The sequence below is a fragment of the Crocodylus siamensis genome, chromosome 1 (genome assembly GCF_052110815.1).
Source record: "Crocodylus siamensis isolate JL-2025a chromosome 1, ASM5211081v1, whole genome shotgun sequence".
Lineage (NCBI taxonomy): Eukaryota > Metazoa > Chordata > Crocodylia > Crocodylidae > Crocodylus > Crocodylus siamensis.
Window position 1 is genome coordinate 15686212 of NC_143395.1, and position 22878 is coordinate 15709089.

Genomic DNA, 22878 nt, shown 5'->3' on the forward strand with positions numbered 1-22878 from the left:
ATGAAGGTACCAGATTTATATTATTTGTTACTATTTTCATATCTGAATTAATTCAGTTATTTTTTATATCATTTTTATGTTGCTTACAAAGGAGGAGCATGAGACGGAGTCAGTTGGTGCAACGGTAAAAGAATACTTTTAGTGTGTCAGCTGATTGTACAGTGGTGGTGTGTTGTGCTGTGTGCTGAAGATGTGCCTTTATGAGAAATAGCTAGAAGCATTCAGCTAAGTGGAAGTATAATTATAATTAACTGAGATTTTCCTGAACTGCACTTTTTAAATCTGTGTAGCTCTATTGAGAGGTGAAGAAACTTTATTGTTTTTCCTAGTCCCTTAAAATTAGAATGTCAAATGTGATTTATCTTCTTCCAGTTTCTTCCCCACTTATAGATAGGTCTGTGTCTCGAGTGTTGCTGTTGCACCAAGGGCTAGTCACTCTTCAGTGGCAAAAGTGAACAAGCTTTTTCTCTTTCTAGTATTGGTTCACTAGAAATTGCTTTCTAAGGAATCTTGTTTTTTCAGTAAACTCAGTTTGCTAGAATCATAATCTAAGGAGGTGAATTTAATGACAGACTGTCAGGTGGAGACTGAAGCAGAAGAGCTTCTAGCAACAGCTGTTTAGGAAGTTTCACAAGGAAAAATGAGAAGGTTATGTTTTTAAAGCTCATGGTGTGGCTTCACTTCTAATTCTCTGGCCTACTACTTTAATCAGACCATGTGCCATTCAATATGGTTCCAATTCCAGCCAGCACCTTTTTATCTTTTCTGCCCATTCAAATCTGTATCCTGGAAATTCATTCCATCAGACTCCAAAATCTCTGCTTTAGTGATGTAGAACCCTAAGAGTACAGTACAACGGATGTGGAAGAGAAACTGAATAGCAAACAGATCTAGGAATAATGTTGCAGCAAAGGGTTGAAGTACGTTACAAACTAAACTGTTTGGAAAAACAAATCGGGTGTGGTCTCTCACCTTATCAAAGCCATCTTTTTTTAAAGTGAAATTAGGGAACACCAAGAAAAATGTTGATAAATCGGCAAAGGTAAATCATGGTTCAGCTTGTGGGTCTCTGCTTGCTGAAGAAATTGAGAGTTTTTAACAGGTGACTCACTGTAACATGATCACTCTCCCTTTGTGTGCTCAAGTCTCTTCTTCTGAAAGACAGGCTTTGCATAGCTTGCAGGCAATTTAAACCCTGTATATTTCTGGTTTCCTTAATTTATGAATAAGCTATCTGTACAACATTTTCAAGGGGCAGGCTATAGAGTTTTCCCATAATCTACTAATGCAGTTAGAATCAATCAGTACGTTGATGAGCTGAAGAAATCTTTTCTGTATTCTGATGAACAAAAATGATGTTAGGAATAGAAACCCTACTTCTGAACACAGCTCCTACAGAACACATTATCGGTTTTCATGTATCTGACTGAAGAGATGCCCATTTCCCCATTCAGTTATGGTAAAACTGTTTGATATAAATGTTTTGGTCTCAGCAGTGGTGGGCTTAAGGTTGTTGGGGTCCTGGGCAAGAGAGTCATTTGGGGCCCCTTGGAGGCTTAATTCTGATGACCTAATAAGCAAGTTGGACATTTTCAATTTCAAATTCACCTTGCCCTATCCATGAAATTTCTGTGAAAGTGTCTTAATACAATATTGATAATACAAATATTCAGTGTAATTAATTTTCATTTTTATGAAGTGTGGGGCCCCAGGCAGTTGCCTGGTTTGCCTTCCCATAAGGCTGCTACTGGTTCCAGGGCGTGAAACCATAAACACCAGTCACCAGTAGGAAGCCTTTTCTTGAAGGCGGGTGCGTTTTGCTTATGATTTACATCTTCCTGAATCTCCTGTCAGCCTGATCAGTTACCGCTGTTACTGTTCATAGCTTTCATCTAGTAGCACTCGCTGTAAAGTAATAATGATAATACTTTGTTCAGTTTTAGAGCAGCTGCACCACACCATATGGTGTTGAGGGGAAGTGACTATAGACAGAAAAAGAGTACTTCCTTCCATCAGGAAGAGAACTATTGGGTTACAAATTATTAGACACCTGTTGGCTCACTGCTGATGCAAAGGCTAAAGTTATCAAAAGAGGTGTAAGGGAAAGGATGCTGATAAGGAATCGCAGCCTACCAAGGAACTTCAGGGGAGACTAGGTTTTTTACCAATCTGTTGGCCCTGGACCTCAGGAGCTTCCTTTTCTTTAATGTCAGCTTTGGTCTAGTCAATTTAGTCTTTTAGTTTAATCCAGCTGGTCTTTTTCATGTTTAATACTTTGTGTCACATACAGAAGTAGGAGGTAAGTGCAGTGACAAAGCTCTCATTTTTATATTGCTTTATTTGTACTTTTGCTTTGGTACTTCAGCTCAGCATGTTACTGAACAAGACTGAGATCATGTACAGTGGTGTAGGTTCTGAGATATACCTTCACAAATAGAAAATACTGATGTACTAAAATACACACATAGTAATATTGATACTTGCTTTTATTTCCAAACAGTATGTGCTGGTTCTGTGCAATTCTATTGGTACTCCCTTGGATCCAAAATATATTGACATTGGTAAGCAACACTGCTAACAATATTAATTTTTTGGTTTCCCCACTCCTTATACAAATTGTGATTTAAATTACCATATAAAACAATTGGTCATTAAAGCAAAACACTTGTTTTTGCAAGCTCATACACTCTGCCCTCTCTGTGTAGTATCTACTATGATTCTGTATTGTGTTGACTACTAAATCTCTCTTAGATTTTAAAAAAATATAATGGGAATATAATCAGTAGGCATTCCTGCTGACCGTGGTTCCCACATGCAAATCTTAACATACTAGTTTTTTATGTAAAGCCGCTATTTTTAACTAGCAAAATAACTATTCTTTATGTCAGTAAGTCTTTTTAATGATTCTAATTGCCCATTACAGTTACAGTGATTGTAAATCTGGAAAAGTAGGGGTTATATGGACCTCAGGAAGTGATCTAGCTCTAAACCGTCTTAGACAATTGTTTGTCTAAACTGCTCTTAAAAACTCCCAAGGCTGGAGATTCAACAACCACTCTAGGTGATTTGTTTCACTGCTTACCCATACTTGTAGTGAGAAAGTTCTTCCTAATATCCAACCTAAATTTCCCTTGCTGCAGCTTATAACCTTTGCTTCTTGTCCTGTCCTCTGTGCCCACCATCCTCCTTTTAAACTTGACATACTAAAAGACTTTTAGCAAGCCCTCTCCACTCATACTCTCACTCTTATGATCTCCAGACTGAGTGATGACAGTTCTTCCAACTTCTTCTCATAAGTCATGTTTTCCAGACCAGACTTCTAATGATTTTTGCTGTCCTCTGCTGAACTCTTATTTGTCCACATCTTTCTTGAAGTGTAGTGCCCAAAATTGGACATAGTACTGCAGGTGAGGCCTCAGCATTGCTGAATAGTGTGGAAGAATCAATTTCCTTGACTTGCAAATGGTGCTGCTAGTAATACTATGCTATTAACTCAAAAAAGGATGTGGATGGATTGGAAAGAGTCAAGCAAAGAGCAACCACAATTATTGGAAGTCTGGAAAACATGACTTATGAGAAGAGGCTGGAAGAGCTAGGGTTATTTAGTCTGGAGAAGAGAAGACCAAAGTGGGAGTTGATAACAGGTTTGGGATACCTGAAGGGTGATTTGTAGAGAGGGTAGAGATGGGATTTTCTCTGTGGCTGATTGATTTCAAGCTGCAGCAGAAAAAAGTTAGGTAGGAGATTTGGAGGAATTTTCTGACTACAAGGGTAGGCAAGCATTGGATCAGGCTGCCTAGAGAATCAGGGAATCTGCACTTGGAAACTGTGGGGGAGAGTATGGAGGAGGCTGTGCGGTGTGTGGTCCAGAGGAAGCATGGGGGAAATGGACAAAGTGTATAGGGAGGGGAGCACATGAGATCTGCATGGTGCCTGGGAGGAGCGTGGAGAGAACATGTTGGGTGGGTTGTGGGGGATGTGGGGAGACTGCATGGGTGGAGGGGGTCAGTAAAGGAAGATCACATGGTATTGGTGGTGAGCACGGGGTAGATTGCACAGCACAGCCTGTGGAGGTAGTGCGGTGAGGAGTGTGAGCTCAGGCAGGATCATGTGGTGCAGCTGAGGGGGTGGGGAGGAAGCATGATGGGGGCTGCGTAGAGGCAGAGGAGCTGCTGCAGCTCCGCTTCTGTCCTTTTGCTGTGTATCTGTAAACCTTTTCTATCCCTTTTAATTTTGTCTCCTTCTTGATCCTTGAAAGTAGGGACAAATGACACTGTTTATCCTACTTCAGAGTAAAAGTGTAAAGGACATGGGGCATAGAGCCTTCCACAGATGTAACTCACTCCACTCTGGGGGAAAGGCACTTGGAAAGTGAGGAAGTCGATGGACTTGACCCCAGTGTAGCTTCTGTATGTCTGTAGCTCTAGTCAGTTCCATCCTGTGGAGCCCTTTGCTCAGTGCCAACTATGGGAACTATTTCTGGCTCCTCTGCCACCTAATGGTTAGGGGCTTTAATAACACTGACTGGAGACCACTGTCTTCAGAGAACTGGTTGTGTGCCTGCTCTGGATACATGTGTAATTTTAGTTGGGAGTAAAATCCAAGGTGATTTACCACAGGGTTAGTGTCATGTGTCCCCATTCTGATGGGGTAGGAACATAGGGAACAGGAGGAAAACAAATGGGAGTGTGGGGCCATTGCTCAACAACTCAGGAGACCTGGTTACTTGCACCCAGGAGAAAGCTGAACACCTGAATGACTGCTTCGCTTCGGTCTTTCACCAGACCAGGGGGAAAACCATGCCAGGTAGAGTAGAGGATGAGCACAGTACGAATAATCACCTTCCTACTATTGCCATAGAATTGATGTATGACCGGTTAATAACATTAGACTTGCACAAGTCAGCAGGACTGGGTGATCTTCATCTGAGAGTGCTGAAGGAGCTGGCTGAAGTCATTGTGGAGCCCCTGGAAAAACTCCTTTCATAACTCATGGTGCTCTGGAGAAGTCCCTGAGGACTAGAAGAAGGCCAATGTTGTGCCCATCCACAAGAAGGGCAGAAGGGAGGATCTGGGTAACTATAAGACAGTCAGCCTAACTTTCATCCTAAGGAAAATCCTAGAAAAGTTCATCAAAGACTTTGTCTGAAATAAGCTTGCAGAAGGTAAGATTTGAATGACAGCCAGCATGGCTTTGTTGTGGGCAGGTCTTGCCTTACCAACCTCATCTTCTTTTATGACCAGGTAACTCACCATCTGGACATGAGAGAGCAGGTTGACGTTGTATACCTAGACTTCAGGAAGGCCTTTGATCTAGTATCCCACAATGTCCTTGTGAGAAAAGTGAAGGATTGTTGGCTTAACTCTGAGACAGTCAAGGGATGAGAAACTGGCTGCAAGATAGGACCCAGAGAGTAGTAGTGACTGGATCTGTCTCATTCTGGTGAGAAGTGGGCAGCGGTGTCTTGCAGGGGTCAGTGCTCAGTCCAGTACTTTTCAACATCTTTATTATCAGTTTGGATGTGGGGTTGAAGAGTTCACTGGCCAAGTTTGCAGATGACACCCAAGTTATGGGGTAGCGTGGTGATGCTTGAAGATAGGCTACAGGTGGACCTAGACCAGCTAGCAAGTTGGGTGGATGGGAACCTGATGAAGTTCAACGCTGAGAAATGTAAAGTGCTTCACCTCAGGATGAGCAACCCCCAACACACCTACAGGCTTGGCAGAACCAAACTGACTAGCACCACGAATGTAAGGGACCTGGGGGTAATAATAGACCACAGTATGAATATGAGCTGGCAGTGTGATGCTGTAGCCAGTAGGGCAAATAATACTCTGGTGTACATCAATTGATGCATTTCCAGCAAAACAAAGGAGGTGATTCTTCTGCTTTAGTCAGCACTGGTGAGACCATAGCTGGAGTACTACGTCCAGTTCTGGGCACCACACTTTAACAAGAATGTGGATAAGCTTCAGAGAGTCAAAGAAGAGCCACTCATATGATTAGAGTCTTAAAAGGCAAGCCATATGAGGAAAGGCTGAGGGATCTGGGACTCTTCAGCCTGAAGAAAAGAAGGCTGAGAGGGGACCTGGTAGTAGCTTATTGCTACACTACGGGAGTACATTGAACACTTGGTGAGCAACTGTTCACCAGGGCACCCGAGGGGAAAACAAGGAGTAATGGCCACAAACTACTGGAAGATCAATTCAGGTTCAACATTAGGAAAAACTTCTTCACAGTCAGGGTGTCCAGACTGGAATAAGCTCCCTCCAGAGGTGGTGTAATCTCCTACCCTGGAAATTTTCAAGAGGAGACTAGACAGTCACCTCGCTGGGGTCACCTGACCCCAGTTATCTTTCCTGCTTGGTGGAGGGGGCTGGACCCAATGATCTTCCAAGGTCCCTTCCGGCCTTACAGTCTATGAATTTCTGAACCTATGAACTTTCTTTTTATCACCATTTTAAAAATTCTTTAAGTTAACATATTAATAAAAAAAAACTATAATTTCTTCCACTTCTCAAGTGTCAGATTGTAAATCTATTCTCTAAATAGATCTACAGTGTTCCTTACTAAGATCAGTTTATCATTTGTAAAATAGCTAGGTATTTATACCCCAGAGAAGGCAAATACTTGGGGTAGGACTATTTGCATTCTTGAACCTTGAAAGATTTTTGTAGTCTCGCTAGATCATACTCAACAAATAAGTCTTTCATTGGGCTACGGTAAACACGCCAAAGACTCAGCATTTTTGTTTCATATGCATCCTGTAAAATTCCTTTTTAAGTAGGCCTGCCAAATCTACAGAAGGGTAAAGTGGAAAAACAAATGCCTTTGAGTGAAAGTTCTGAAACATGGTATCCTGATTCTGGCTTCACTACTTATTGTTTTGCATTATTTTATCCTCCTTAGAGATACAACTTTCCATAACAATTTTAACTATCCTTCAACTTTCTTGTGGTAGGGGTGTGTGTGTGTGTGTGTGTGTGTGTGTGTGTGTATAATCTGATATCTATGAAATCAAACTCATAACATATTGTGTATTATACTCTTTGTTATGGTTGAAGTTCTTTGTAGCAGGAAGTAATTGATCTCCATTCAGCAAGCTACTTAAGTGTGTGCCTAAATTTAAGTGCAAGAATAGTTCCATTGAAATCTTTTATGGGGATGAGACTTTAAAAAAAACTTCAAAGGTAGAGGCATAGTTCTAATAAATATTAAAAATAAATATGAATTTAATAAAAAAGAGCCCCCCCCCCCAAAAAAAAAAACCCATGTTTTTGCTTAAAACTTATCAGCTTCCATGGTCTGTATGGTCATACCCTTATAAACAAAATTCATTATCTCTTTTCCCATCCAATTACTGGGGGCTTGTTCACTCTTTTCATACAATTTACATGTTCTAAATTTGGTTTTATTAAACCAGATGAACACCTTACCAGGGTTGTTTGATCCCAGTACTCTTTCCTACCATGGCAGGGACTTGATGATCTGCTCAGGTCCCTTCTGACCCTACCAACTATGAAATAGCTGTGCTGTTTAGTGAATTCCCAGTTTTATCAGGAAATTAAACAAAATCCGGTTCTTGGCATAACACAGTTATTAAGGTGTTTGATGTTTGTTCACCGGTACTGAACCTAAAATTTCTGGTTTGCAACCAAAGAATCTGTATCTCAGAAATCATAAAAATGTGATCACATTTTTTATTTAAAGGATGAAAGAATCATGACTGTTATGAAATGTACAGCTGTGCACCAATTCGACTAGAATGAATGTGATTTGATACCTTGTAAAAAGAGTTCCTGAATGCGGTTGAGTGCCAAATAAATGTTCTTCAGTCAGTTACATCTTCCTTCAGCTGTATGTTGCTACATGTTTCTGCAATTCCATTTCTTTCTTTTGTTTGAAGTTCTATAAAGAGTTCTTCTCTTTCTGATTAGGAAATCTCTTGCTATATATGGGAACTAAAAAAATACATTTCTAAATTCCCTTATGTTAACAAAGTCCTTTAAAACTCATTCTCTATGGACTGTGGTAATTTTTTTAACCAATTCAGAGGTTGTGGTGGTGAGGAATCACATCTCAGAAATGTGCATCTGCAACAACTATTGCTTCGGCATGCTCCAGCAGCCATATAAATAAGGAAAATCTCTTTAAATGCAACCCTGGATGAAGCAGGACTAAAGTAGCAATAGGTTTGCTACATTTGTATTGCTACAAGAGTGCCTAGAGGTTAGTTACGGTTGTTTGGGAGTGATGTAGCCGTGATGGTCCAGGATTGATGCTAGAAGCTAGGGGTTTTGTGCATGGTATCTGTACTGCATGGTTGGGGTTAAGTGAGGCAAGCTTTTGAATGCAAGGCAGTCTTCATCAGGTCTTACAGTTCTCATCATGGAGGTTAGTTACATCCTACAAGTTACAAATGAATCACATTTTCAATACCACACTGGGTTTAGTCCCAATTAGGGCAGTTTGGTGTTCTTCTGTATTGTGAGTGAATCTGTACCTTTTGGTTGTAGGTAGCTAATTATTAAAATAAACAGATAACTGCATGTAAACTGCTGCTCTGTATTAAAGAGATTGTTTAGATATAGATTAAAGCTCCTCAGCTTGATTCTGTACCCTTGTTGTACAGTATTCTACATTCATTAGCTACCTTTTATAGTTCTCTTTCAGTCTTAGGAAGATGAAAACTCATTCAGCCACCCTTTATCCATTTGTTTGCTCTTTTTTTGCTTCTTTTTGTGGAGAGTTTATAGCGCCCTTCAGAGTTCTGCATTAGTTTTATACTTTAATAGAATTTTGGATGATTTAAAGCAAGGCTGTTGCACATCACACAGGCTGCATCAGGATGAGCAGCGCATCCCTTGGCTCACATGCTAATCAGGTGCCTCTCTCCTACACCATGCTGTAGATGTGCCCCCTATCCTCCTACACTGCACTCAGCTCAGTCCCCTTGCAGCTCCCCGGCACTCCTCCTCAGCTCCCAGGCCACAGGCTGGGTTACGTAAAAAATACTGGGTACTGCACCATTCCTTAGGGCGGGGGTGGGCAAAATGCGGCCCAACAGGCCTTTCTATCTGTCCCACAGGGTCCCTAAAAAACTTGGAAAATTAATATTTGTCTGCCCCTGGCTGCTTATCGTGCAGCTCTTGGGGAGAGCAAATTAACCTCTCGGGTGCTGCAAATTAACAACCTGGAGGCTACAAATGAACCCTCTTGGGCTGCATGTGGCCTGTGGGCTGCCAGTTGGACAGCCCTGATTTATGGAAAGGAAAGACTTTTGAGGTCTCTGTATCTTCTGTGTAAGAGAGGTCCCAAGCCTACTTTTCATTCAGAAGGTTGTCTGTCTATCCCAACCATGCAGTTAGTCAAGTAGAAGATATCACCCACAACGGTCCTTGCTTTTTACATATAACTATTTTTAACAGTGAAGGATGTAATGCTGTCCACGTACTTTATTTGGCTATGTGAAAGAAGACTGTTTTTTACAACTGTTACTTGGATTTTTATGACAGGGCCGTTGTTCGTTACAATGACCAAAACCCATGTGATAGCCGCTTCAAAAGAAGCTTTTTACATCTGGCAATACCGCGTGGCCAAGAAGCTCACAGCAATGGAAATTAATCAGGTGGCTCGGACTAGAAAAGAAGGCAGAGAAAGGTTTGTCTTCAAGCTGTGTCTTTTTCCTTTGCTTTATCCATTATGACAGAATTCACCTTTCTCCTCACACTTGCTTGAAATAGTTGCTCTGCCACCTTTCATTTTTATGAATTTAAATTGGCTTATTCACCAGTCAGTCTGAATATATAGCCAGGAATAGCTCTTTTATGATAACGTGTTATTATCCAGACCTTTCTTAGAATGGAGCTTGTTCACACACTCCTACCTCGGTGACTTCCTGTTTAGTGTCTCCCCTTAGTAGCTTCCCTTTTTTCCTTCCACTGGCAGAACTCCATGTTTTTCCCACCTTTTTAACCTCTGTAAACTCTGTCCTTAGATACATTCTTCCATTTCTGTGACTTTTAACTTCTGCTGCCCTTTTGATGACTCCTAGGGCTACTTTTCCAACCCTAACTTGTCCCTTCTAAGCAGGCCCATGTCTCAGACTGTCTTTGACCTCTTAAGTTGTATATGGCCTGCTACCATAAAATGATAGACTCATAGAAAAATGTGGCTGAAAGGGACTTTGGGAGGTTGTCTGATCATCCCTGTGCTCAAGGCAGGATCGTCCTTGACTAAATCATCCCGCCTATCTCAGACTCAACAAAAGATGCACCTGCTGCATCTTTTCTCCAAAAGGCTTTCTTCTCACTCTTGTCTATAGGAGTGGCAGTGATACCATTACTCTCCAAAGAGTTGTGATCTGAGCATGATTGTATTTTTAATTGTACTATGTCAGCATCTGTGTGGAAAGTGATCTGAAAATCCACCAGGTTCCCTCTGTTCTCACATTTCCATGTTTGTGTGTGGCATTGTGTCTGATTACTGTATTTACTTACATACCACACTTGCCTTTTCCCCAAAAATTAGCCTTCCAAAACTGGGAGGGGGGGTGTATGTCTAACGTGGGGAAGCTGATTTTTTTTTTTTTTTAACCTAGAACTGAAGTATAGAGATATTATAATATTGTAAGATGCCTGCTTCTGCTTTTCTTTCTCTTCTTTTCTACAGCTTCAAGGAGGGAGGGCAGAGTCTATCAGGGACAGGTCTAGGGGGATGCTGTGGTTGGATCATACCCTGCTTTGGTTCATGCTCCCAAAGATTAAAGCCAGTTGCCTGTCAGCATCCGTGGCATTTCTTTTCAGGCAGTGGTGATGGGGACAATTGGTTTATTATATAATCTACCTGGGCACTAATACATGTGCAGTGAGGCTGTCAGAGCAGACTCGATTAATTGAGTCTGCTGGAGCGTGGTAATTACTATGATCCAACAGATTCCAGCTTCATGTGTTTTAGTGTCCCTGCGCTGAAAAATGGTGGCAGGGGCACTTTAACTAAAGCTTGTTCAACAAGCTTTAGTTAAAGCACTGCTGCTGTCATTTTTCAGCACAGAGATGCTGATACACGTGATGCTCCGAGCACTTTAATTAGAGCAGCTCCAAAAGCCACTCTTATTAAAGCGCCCACTCCCGGAGCATGTGTATAAACACCTCCTGATTCCTGCTAATTGTTCTTTACTCCTCTTGCCGTCTGAATGGTCTTGACATTCTACAAATCAAGCTATTTCTTCCGTTGCAATTTTGCTGTCTTCTAGCTACCCTTCTTCTATTTCACAGTTCTGAATACTGATTTTAGCTCTTTTCAAAATCCTAGATCTGCCCATGGTGTCCAGTCTTTAACAGCACAATTTCAGCTTTTGGCTCAGCAGCCAAGAGCTGTTGATATGTCATATATGAAAGGGTTAAAACTAGCTTTTCTCTGAACAGGAAAGGGAGGCTGAGTGAGCTGAAGGTTAGGCTGCATCCCTGCTCTATGCAGCCATAACTGCGAAAAAATGTTTTCTTCTTCATTTATGGCTTTCCAAAAATGATGTGTGTGTGTGTGTCTTATTTGTGGCATGTGGAAAATATGGTTTTTATTTGTGTTATCATAGTACCTAGAGCTTCTGCTTGTGGCTCATGATTCCTTTGGGCTAGGCATGGTACAAAAACAGAGCATATGGATTGTTTTTGCCCCAAAGACCAGTTCAAGGTTATGTCTATACTGCTGTGTTAACTGCTGGGACAGTGCTATGGAAGCTGTCCCTTCCCTGGTGCTCATGCAGCTCTGCCAGTAGCTGGAATTTTCCTGCCACCGCCACCACCAGCTACACCTGGCAGGCAAGTGAAAAAATGTACTCTGTTGGCATAAAACCACATTATGCCAAGGGTGATGTCCATGCTTGGAGTTTTGCCAGCAGAGCAACATTTGACTTTTGGGGGTAGTCCTAGCCAATATATTATGGCCGGCAGAGCTAAGACACAACAGATGAAGATGAGATCACCAGGAAATGAGCTGGTATTGGTCCTCATGATAGGTCTCATGACTGCCAAGGGGGAGAGTTGTGAGGATGCTTCTGAAAGGAGATAATGTTCTAGTTTTGTGAATAAAGCATGAAGGCGATGAAAAGGAAACATGGGTGATGGATGCCAATGTCCAAGCATGAATCTATCAGAGCTTAAAAACAGTCTTTCAGAAATTTGCCCAGATTGAAGTAATTTTTTTCAGCCTTGAAGCTCTGTTTTTTCACTTAAATTGATCCCTTTTACTTTTGGCAAACTTCAGGATCTATCACATTGATGACACTCCTTCAGGAGCAGCAGATGGGGTACTTGATTACAGCAAAGCCATTCATGTAAGTACCATTTTTAACCAGTATGTTATACTGTCATTATTTGCTTGAAAGAGAGCCTAGTGCTTCTCTGTTCCATTTAATGTGTATTGGAATAAATAGGGCTATTAAATAGCAATTTTTTCATTCCAATTTCATATATGTTGTTTTGCCCTCTCCTGTTCTTACACACCATTTTTCTTATACATGCTTTGTAAATGAGTGCATTCTCCTTTTCACAGAACTTCAGAGTTAGAAGGCTAAAAACTTAGATACCTACCTCCAGGTGGAAGATATAGTTTGAATAGGATCCCTGTACAGGGAACTGGGGAGAGATAGGCACCTCCAAAACGGGGGTCACAAAGTCTGGAGAGATCTAGAGGTAACCAATAGGAAATGTCTGAACTCCTGCTACTGTTAGGAACTTAGATGCCTGACTCAGGGCTGCTCATTAGGACCTACCATTTATTTGGGATCCAGAATGAACAATTCTGCTTTTGAGGTATGATGCCTAACTGACTCATGGTGGTGCTAGTGCCTCTTGCATAATAGCTTTGTGGATAAAGGACTTGCTTAGGCTGTAGGAGAGCCTGGTCCTTCAGTCCCTCAAGTCAAGACTGTGTATTCATTTTATAATAAATGTCATGATTAAAAAAGAGAGAGAACCATAAGAATAGGGACCAGATCTCGGGCTTCACCTCATCAGTTGAGTGCCCTAATTACAAGGTCACACAGGCAGGCTCCCTCTTGTTTGTTGGCCTCATGACTCTTCCATTGGCTGCTCAGTGGTCCCACTTCAATAGGAGGGGTTGAAGGGTGCTTTCATGCTGGTGACTGGTGGATGAGTTTACACTCCTGAAAAGTGAGAGATGTGGGTTTGAATTTCCCCAGGCAGTGTGAGGCTAGAAGCCAGGTCTCCCACTTCCTGTGCTCTAGCTACTTGGTTCTTATGCAGAGATTTGAGCTGGTGTCAATGCCATCAGGAAGAATTAGCCATGCTTGGAGCTCTGCCATGGACCTATCTAGCACCAACCTGGATTGCTGTTGACCTTAGGTGGAGTTGTGGGTCTGAGTGCTCAAACTGGATTGCCTCTAAGGCTGTGAACAGACATGCATTTGTAGTGCTACAAGTGCCTCAGAGCAATGAACATAGCTAGGAGGGAAGCGGGGGTAGGACAGGACATATGTTCACAGCCTCCTGGCTGGAGCACTGCTAAATTGCCACAATGGCATACTTTCCAGCTAGGAAGTTGCTCCTTTTACCCCCACCCAAGGGGAGCCTGTCAGTGAGTCTGATCACTGACTTCTGGCCCTCTGCCCTGCTGGGGAAGAGGGGGCCCACCAGGCAGGCTATCAGTGATCAGTGGGAGAGCCTGCTGCTTCGTCAGACTTCAGAATAACAGCAGTATCCCTGACAGCTGGGCATAGCATTCATGGTTCTTGCAGCAGTGATGATGCCAGCAGCAGCAATCCTTGCCACTTCCCTCCCCGCCAATCATGGTCTCTTTTTGACAGCACTGCCATTCCCCGTCAGCTTGTCCTGCTCCATCACCACTTGTCTCCTTTCCCCATATTATGTGATGCTTGGGGAATTAGAGACCCCCAGTAGTGGTGTTAAGTTGGGTTTACAAAACAGTGCAGTTTCAGTCAGGAACATTTTTGTAGTACTTCTGCCATTTTTTAACATGCTGGGGCATATTCATCTGTCCCCTTGATTTCTGTAGTGCTGCAAAGGCATTTGTAATAATGCAGATATAACATCTGTCCACAGCCTAAGTATTCACAGACGTTCAAATCTAGGCAACATGGGAACTTTTTGATCCAGAGTGGAGGTGCCATCTGAATTTAGTCACATACTGAGTTTTGTGGCTTGTTTCACTCTTTTGAATTTAGGGGCTTCAGTTACACATGAGTGCCTGTTGAGGTGCCTACAAAACTAATCTGGATCTGATCCACAGCCTTCATATGAGAGAAATTTAATAAAAGCAAGAAAACAAGGTCTGAGTGACCATTATTTTTTAAAATAGCTAATAGCCCCTCTTATTGCTCTATTGAGATAAAAACACAGTTAAACTGAACCAGGGGCTCTTTTTTTTAATCTCAGCCTTCCATGCTCACTTTTGTTACTTTGATATTCTGTTGAAAACTAGGGCTTTGTAGACTTTCCATGTCTTCATGTTGTTTTACTTGTCCTATGAAGCATCTCTCACACATTTGCATTAAGCAGTCTGCATACTGTTTCCCACTGTTTGATAGCCCCTTCCCTGGTCAGCATCTGTAGATGCTTGTGGTACGTAAGGTTTGTGTATTTATTGTTGACAAATTTTATTCCTCTATTGTTAATCCCCAACTGTTGGGGGAGTTAACCTCTGGCTTAGATTGCAAGAGGCAGAAGGCATAAAAGGGAGCAAGTGAAGTCCAATGCACAGATATAGTTGAAATTAACAACAACAAATAACAGATTTATCTTTACTGAAGCACATTTCAAAAAGTTTAAACTAAAGACAGCATCTCTGTGATTGGACCTTTCCTCAGTGGCAAAAATGCAAGCCCATTCCAAATTTTGATCTCCTGGTTTGAAGTTCACTGTATTTATGCTCTGCTGCTATTCTTGGACACTAAACTGCTTTTAAAACTAGTGTTCTGATAGTTTGTATATGATTTTAGGGAACAAGGGATCCAATTTCAGCAATAACAGCATCTGATAAGACACTCATTGTGGTAAGTAACAGTTTATGTAATTTGTGATTGTCTGCCCATGGGCAGTGCAAGTCAAAATAACTTTCCATGTGGATTTACATAACTGTTCACATTTGAAGGAGTGAAAGGCTTGAATCCTTGTTGCAGGGGTTGGCTACATAGTGCCTGCAGCCAGGATCCAGCCCTCGAAGAGATTCAAATCAACATGGGAAATTGGTGCTGTGCTGCTGTCCCCCTGCAGCACTGTCTTCCACTGAGGAGCCTGCTACTCTGCAGCATCTGTGCTTCCCTCACTGATGAAAAGTCAGATTAGTGCATGCAGTTAGCTGTTGGGAAGAGGTAGAGACTTTCATCCTGCAGCCACAGCTAGGTCTATGGCCATCTCAGGCAAAAAAACCCTTGCCTTATTGCATTAGTGTAGGAGGCAGGGTATTGGCATCTTGCAGAATAACCAAAGTAGGTCTGTCTGTCTGTCTCTCCAAAGTAGACCTGTATATACTTTGGTTAGTCTATAGCAGAGGTGTCTGACGTGTGGCCCATGGGGCAGATCCGGCCCATGGGGCAGATCCTTCCCATGAACCATCTAATTTGGTCTGTGGGACTAGTTCTGGCCCCACATGCTGCATAGTGCATGTGGGCTGGACCTGGGCGCACACTGCAGGCAGCATGGGGTTGATCTGGGCACTGCATGCAGCCCCCATCACAGTTGGCTGGTTCAGCATATGGCACAAGGGGTTGGACTGCCTGTTCATGCTGCTTGTGGCACAGGGAGCCAGCATGGGTAATGCACTCCATGTGGTGCCCCACCGACAGCTTTACATGCTGGCTTTGGGTCCAACAGGGTGCTGCACGGAGCATGTACACCATGCTGGCTCCCTTGTGCTACATGCAGCGTGCACACCACAAACCAGTCCTGGAACTTGTGTTTAGGGCCCTGGGGGGTGGCATGGCATGTGTGCTGCCTGTGGCACGTGGGCTGAACCCAGCACTGCATGTATCGCAGGGTCTAGGGTGTCAGTAGTGTGCAGTTTCAGACTTAACTCCCACACAGGCTGCAGTACCAGCACCAGCCCACATGTAGGCAGCATGCTCCCTGTGCCAGCCCCAGGGGCTGGTGCATGTGGTGAATGGCAGGGAGTCTGTCCGGGTCTGGCCTGCAGACTGGCTCAGGTGGGGCCAGATGAGTTTGCCCGTGGTTTGTAAGGTGCAAAAGTACCCTGCCTCCTACTTGACTTCAGGTTAATATGACTAACTACATCTTATTACATTACTGCTATAATCACACTGGTATATTTTGAGACAATGTATAAAGAGACCAAGATTTATCTTTAACTTTATAAACCCAGTTTGTGCATCAGAAATGAAAGTATTACTTGGCTCTCATCTTAGAAGATTTACCAACACTAGATGTATTCTGAATACAGTGAAATGCATGCAAATATGAACTGACCCTGAACACACCTTTTTCATATGCATGATCAGTTTTATTCTGCATTTTGTGCTTTACGGTAAAGATGTCTTCTCACTTGGGTGCCTGCTTCAGGTTTGTTTGCACAGAGATGATGTTTTCAGCAGATTTATTGCCAAAAGCAATGAGTGTCTGCATTGCAATAAAATTGTGTATATAATATTATGGTTTATTTACACATTCAGAGGCTGGGCAATGTGGTAATGCTTTGGCTTTTTAAAAAAAAGCCTTTTAAGTTCAGAGTTACTATTTTATTTAGAGTCGGAAAGTATAACATAAATAAAACAGGGTCTTTAAGGAGTATGGCTTCATTCACCCTAGTTGCTAGGTGTTTTTCATTTATTATGACAATCAGCCTTTTGTAATAAGGAGCTTGTTATATTATGCTCTCCATTTCTTGTCATCCATTTTACAAGAAGTATGTAAAGAACAGTCCAGTATTATACTGCTTGCCAAAGTAAATGGATTAAGATAAAGGTGGGGGAAAAGAGCGTTGGCTAGTGGTACAATTACTTGTTTTGTTGTGTCTTACACTTGTGAGCTGGTTGTAAAATGGATCTCAGGATGTCTCTTCCAAACCTTAAATCCTTGGAGTATTAACTGTTTAACTATTTAAGCATTAACTATTTACATGAGATGATAGCATCTTATATGACTGTAGGCCATTTATATTTTATTTTATATTACTATGGAGAGAAGTGATAGTGTCATTTTACTATTTAAGTTTCAACCTCAAGCATGACTGTAGAAGACAAACTTCAGGACAGTCTCTGCAGTAGTCCCTGCCTGGTGGCATTCCAGCCCAGAAAGACAGATATAAGAAAATAGAGCCGAACAAGAAAGGATCATTCTAGATTCTTAATTTGGCAATTTTTGTATCATTTCCTTTTATGGCTCCCACAAAATAAGTAGGCCTGTTGAAGGTATTTGTACGAGAAAAGTAGGGAAGTCCAGCAAGGTAGGATTGGGAATTTGTTCTATTTATGAAACTTGGAATGTGAGAGAGATCTCTAAAGGGCAGCCAGGCTGGTAATGTCGGTATGTTGGTAGAATGTGTAGAATAATTGGAAACAGATTAGAGACAAAGATCTTCAGTTCTCTGAATTATTACATGGCAAATGGGAAATAAGACAAAATTTAAGTGGTCGTATCCAGAAAGAGATAATTTTGCTTGGTTTTGTCAGATATAAGTGGAAAGAAGCCATATAGCTAGCAACTTGTAGGGTGGGGGTTGAAGAGAAGGTAGCTACAGTAGTTTGTACTGTAGAGAGGTACTTTGCCACATTAGTCTGATGTCATAAAAAAGGCAGGGTAGATTTGCACCTTACAGACTAACCAAATCAGAGATGCGTAAGCTTTTGCAAGCAGTGGCTTACTTTATCAGGTGCTATGAAGAGTCTGTAGGAATTAGTACTTTATACAGAAAGCCGTGATTAGAAAGGGTGCAAAGGGTAGAATGCAAACATTGTGTAGCTCTCAAGGCTGAAATGAAAAGTTTGGTTTCTTTAAAAGAGAATAGTTGGCGTTAGACTAGGTAAATGGGATACAATAAGAAATAAAAATGAGATTATGATGCAGGACTGAGAAAAACATGATGGCATCAATACACAGAAGTGGTTTGGGAAGAAAAATCAGGACCATAGTTTTGGTTATGGCAAGCTTAAGTTTAGAAACAAGCATGTGGGATTGGACAGAGGGATAAACAATAGATGGAAGAAAGTAGAGATGTGATTCTTTTAGCCTAGTGATCTTAAGGAAACCAGAAAAAAATAGGAGTAGTGATTCTTTTAAACAGATTGATAAAGAAACTCTCGTTTGAAAATTGCTACTCAGAGTTTTGTTTAATGCTGTAATACAGTTCCTCTTATTTCTTCTGGATTGTTCTTCATCTAACAAAACTTTAGTTTACAACAACATATAAAGAAAACATATTAAACAGTTTAATATTAGGAAACTATCTTTAATAACAAAAACTACCTTTTCCTAGGGCCGTGAATCTGGCACCATTCAGAGATATAGTCTTCCAAATGTTGGTCTAATTCAGAAGTATACCCTGAACTGTCGGGCATATCAGCTTTCTTTGAACTGCAACTCTAGGTGAGTTCCAGATCAGCAATCTGACTTTGAGACAATATTCTAATTAATTGTAAGGGGTTGCTTGTGAATTATGGGGATATATCTAGGTGAACTTTCTCTTTTGTGAAATTATCTATCCATCAAATGTCCTGTTTGATTTAAAACTTTACCCCCACAGGCTAGATGGGCAGTGCCTTGTCTGTTCAGGGGCCAGATCTGGCCAGTGGTCCCAATATGGCACCTGGGGCAGGTGCAGCGGGCACCATCAAGCCACATGCAGGGTCTCAGCCTGGCCTGCAGGGGAAGGGGGCATGGCTTGGCTCTGCAGGGGAAAAAGGAGCATGGTCTGGCCCCAGCACCGTGGGAAGGGGGCATGGCCTGGCCCCAACCCAGCCCTGCTTTGAGGGAGGAAGGGGTGTGGCTCAGTCCCAGTGAGATGGAGGGGGTGTGGCCTAGCCCCAAGCGGGAGAGGGGGCACAGTCCAGCTCCAATCAGCCATGCAGGGCTTGGGGTTTGGGATTTTGGCAGTGGGGAGGGTGGCTGTATTAATGGCCACTGCTCTCCCTCTGCCAGATTACCACCCCAGGGGAAACTTTGTGGACTGGATTCCAAGGCTCTGTGGGCTGCATTTGGCCTGTAGGACAATGTTTGAGCATCCCTGGTTTAAACATTTGGTGCCTGAGGCTGCAGACAGACATATTTGTAGTGCTGTCTATGTTCTTGTGGCACAACAGAAAGTGGATCTTCAAACATGCATGAAACCTGTAATGCTACAAAAATGGTGCAAGCACCATATGCAACATCCAAACAAGCATATGCACCACTACAGCAGGGTTCTTCCTCCCCCAGTATCCCACAGTGCTCTGTTCTTTCTTGTCTCCTGCTCCCAAGGAGGTAGGCAGAACTCAGTGACAGCTCAGTGGGGACCAGAGCTGAAGCTTGGTGGTGGAAAAAGGACAGGCTGTCAGTGACTGGGCTCAATAACTGGCTTCCGTCCCAGCTACATCCCTTGTAACATAATATTCCATATTTACTTTCATACATGCACCTTGTTTTTGAAAAGCAGAATGAAGAAGAAGAATATTTCTTTGTAGTAAGGAACTGAATGGCAGCAGCTAGGGAGGCAAGTCTGGTAATTGTTCTGCTCTCTCTGGATCTTGTGCAGACTTAATTTCAGTTTTGCGTGGTAAGCAATGGAAACTGCTCTTACCCTCCAATTTCCAGCAGTTGTTTTTTTGGTTTTTTTAAAGAAAAAAGGTGCTTGTATATATGAGAAAATATGGTGTTTTTTAGCATTTCAAAGTGCTGTGGTATATCTGGCTCCAATGCTCCAAACATCTTCTGCAGACAAACCTGCTCAAACTGGTTTGCCTAGGCCTTCCTTACTCCATTGTCTAAAGTTTGTTTCTGCTGCACTAGATTTATCAACAAACTGTTGCTTGGGAGGGTTGTAATGTAAGTCTTGCCAGCAAAGGTGATTACATATTGATAGAGAGACATTCACGATACAGTGGTTTTCATAGCAATAACTACATAACTACTACTACACTTTATCATGCATTAGTAGGTGCATGATAAACAGGTTCAAGGAGGTGAAACTTCCCCCTCTGTGTGGCATTGGTTAAGCCACAGCTGGAGTACTGTGCCCAGTTTTGGGCACTGCACTTTAAGAGGGATGTGGATAACCTCAAGACGGTCCAGAGGAGGGCCACTCGTATGGTTAGGGGCCTGCAGGCAAAACCCTGTGAGGAGAGACTGAGGGCCCTGGATCTCTTCAGCCTCTGCAAGAGACAGCTGAGAGGTGATCGAGTGGCTGCCTACAAATTCATCAGGAGGGATAGCAAGGAATAGGAGACGCTGTTTACCAGGGCACCCCTTGGAGTAACTAGGAACAATGGCCACAGACTGACAGAGAGCAGATTTAGGTTAGACATCAGGAAGAACTTATTTTCAGTGAGGGTTGCCAGAATCTGGAATGGCTTCCAAAGGAGGTGGAAGCCTCCCTCTTCCCTACCCTGGAGGACTTTAAGAGGAGGCTAGACATGCTGTTGCATCTGACCCCAGCACTCTTTCGTGCCCAGGGCAGGGGGTCGGACTCAATGATCTGCTACAGTCCTTTCCAACCCAAACATCTATGAGTCTATAATTTCATAATATCTAGAAGGCATCCTTATTCAGGGAGTAACGCACTGCCTGGGATTTAGGACTGCCTGGGATTGTCTCCCTTGACACTGCACTAGTCACCTTAATTTCTCTGCATAGTCATTTCCCCATCAGCAAAACAGGCATAATAATTTTTCCCTTCTAAAGCATATTGAAGTGCTGAATGTTACTAGTATTATTTTTTTAAGTCTCTCTTCCCATGGATGCACACACATGGTTCCCAGCATTGTTTTTAGGCATTAGTTGCTTGATTTCACTGTACCTGAATAACACAATAGATGCATTGACTTTCTAATTGTATTTTTTATATTAAAGAGCAAGATACAATCTGAAGTTCTGCATTTCAAACCTGTTTGTTTAACTTCTTAGCAGGAAACTTCACATTATGTAGAACTCTTTGACTCTCTTAGAGAGAATTCTCTATTTTTATTAAGCTAACATACTAAGGGAGAATCCTGTTGATCTCCACAACTGTTTAGAATAAAGCTCAGGAAAATGTGGTTATTATGATTTATCAAAAATAGCTTTCTGATTTTCAGTTATGCAGACATATGTGGGATTTTTTTTTACAATGGAATATTTAATTACTGTAGCTAATGTTTATTATTAAATGTGCCAAAAACATAATACAAAAATTATAGAAGCATTTTTATAAATATTGGAAATGAATTTAATTGAAGACTGATGCTTAGTTTTAGGGCCTAATATGGGGTCCATCCTTTTGGTGTAGCAGTCGAGGAGGATGTCTGCTTAGATTTAGATTCTGCACTTTGCTCAGTTCTTCCTCTGAATTCCCCAAGATGCACTGAATGGGAGTTGAACACATTAGAACCTTCAAGGGTCAAGCCTACTTGGGTTGATAAATTACTGCTCTTCCAAACTGTTTTCCTTCACAATCTATGGTCTTGTTCTTTTTTTTTCAAATCAGTTTATATAATGGATAGCTCCACTGAAGTCAGTTGCTGGTGTTAAACTACAATGAAATCTCAGTCAGGCATTTAGTTTATTTGATCTATTGGTGAATAATTGAAAACCTGCAGCTTTAAATAGTACTAATCAGCTGTTCTTTTTCTCCTCCCAACCATGTTCCTTTAGTCGTCTTGCTATTATAGATCTTTCAGGTGTTTTGACTTTCTTTGACTTGGATACGCGGGTAACAGACAGTTCAGGACAGCAAATTATAGGTGAACAACTGAAGCTGGAGCGCAAAGATGTCTGGGATATGAAATGGGCCAAAGATAATCCAGACTTGTTTGCAATGATGGAAAAAACAAGAATGTATGTCTTCAGAAATTTGGATCCTGAGGTAGATAAAAAAGAACATATTAGTTACTTCATAATGTATCATAGTGATCATAGTGATTTTGGCATTCTGATCAAAGGGCTTACTCGGTTTGGTAAAATTAAGTTAGGCAGGCTGTTACTTACCTACCTGAATCTCAGGTCTGTATCTAGAAGACTCCAAAAATGTGCTTGCTTGTAAGTGTTGCTTATAGACAAATGAATGATAAATGTCCAGATATGCTAGAAAGATAAGTAAACATGGAAACTCTTTTTTATGTTTCTTATATAAGATTCCAAAAATGATGATGATAGTATTTATATTTTCTAAGAGGAATTTCTATTTTTTTAATTGAAGAATAATGATAAGACATGTAAGCTCCACCTCTTAGTTCTCATTCATTGACATTTTTCTTATAATCAAGATATTGAAAACATGTTTCTGCTATTTAACATATTTTAAATGTGCACTTAGATGCTGACATTGCCTACTGTTATTGGTCTGAGTGTTAGACATGTCATTAAAATTTAAATTGGGGAAGAAGAAACTGATATATAATATATTTAAGTATAATTGGATTTATGTAGAGTTGCTCATTATGTTTTAACCTTATTAACTTTAAGGAACCCATTCAAACATCTGGATATATTTGTAACTTTGAAGACTTAGAAATTAAATCTGTACTTTTGGATGAAATACTGAAGGTAAGGATAGCTTTTGTTTTAGTAAAATGTATGCATGTTAGGGCCCTGGCAGATGTTACAATTATGACATGATTAACATGGTAATTGTGCCATAAATTGTTAAAATATTACATGTATTGTAAAATACTACATGTATTACCAGCTACAAAGGTGTTCCATATAACGTGGAACACTT

General features: G+C 41.6%; 1 protein-coding gene across 3 annotated transcripts in view; it reads left to right on the forward strand.

Moving 5' to 3' along the window:
* Positions 1-22878, forward strand: part of WDR35 (WD repeat domain 35) — a 70201-nt gene that overhangs the window by 22932 nt on the left and 24391 nt on the right. For 2 of the 3 annotated variants that reach the window (XM_090031739.1, XM_090031744.1), the window contains 7 exons: positions 2501-2561; positions 9516-9660; positions 12265-12334; positions 14978-15031; positions 18466-18575; positions 21813-22023; positions 22623-22703. In XM_090031739.1, coding sequence (XP_089887865.1) covers positions 2501-2561; positions 9516-9660; positions 12265-12334; positions 14978-15031; positions 18466-18575; positions 21813-22023; positions 22623-22703 — 732 coding nt within the window. The remainder of the gene's footprint in view (positions 1-2500; positions 2562-9515; positions 9661-12264; positions 12335-14977; positions 15032-18465; positions 18576-21812; positions 22024-22622; positions 22704-22878) is intronic. The other variant, XM_090031750.1, reaches the window with a different exon arrangement.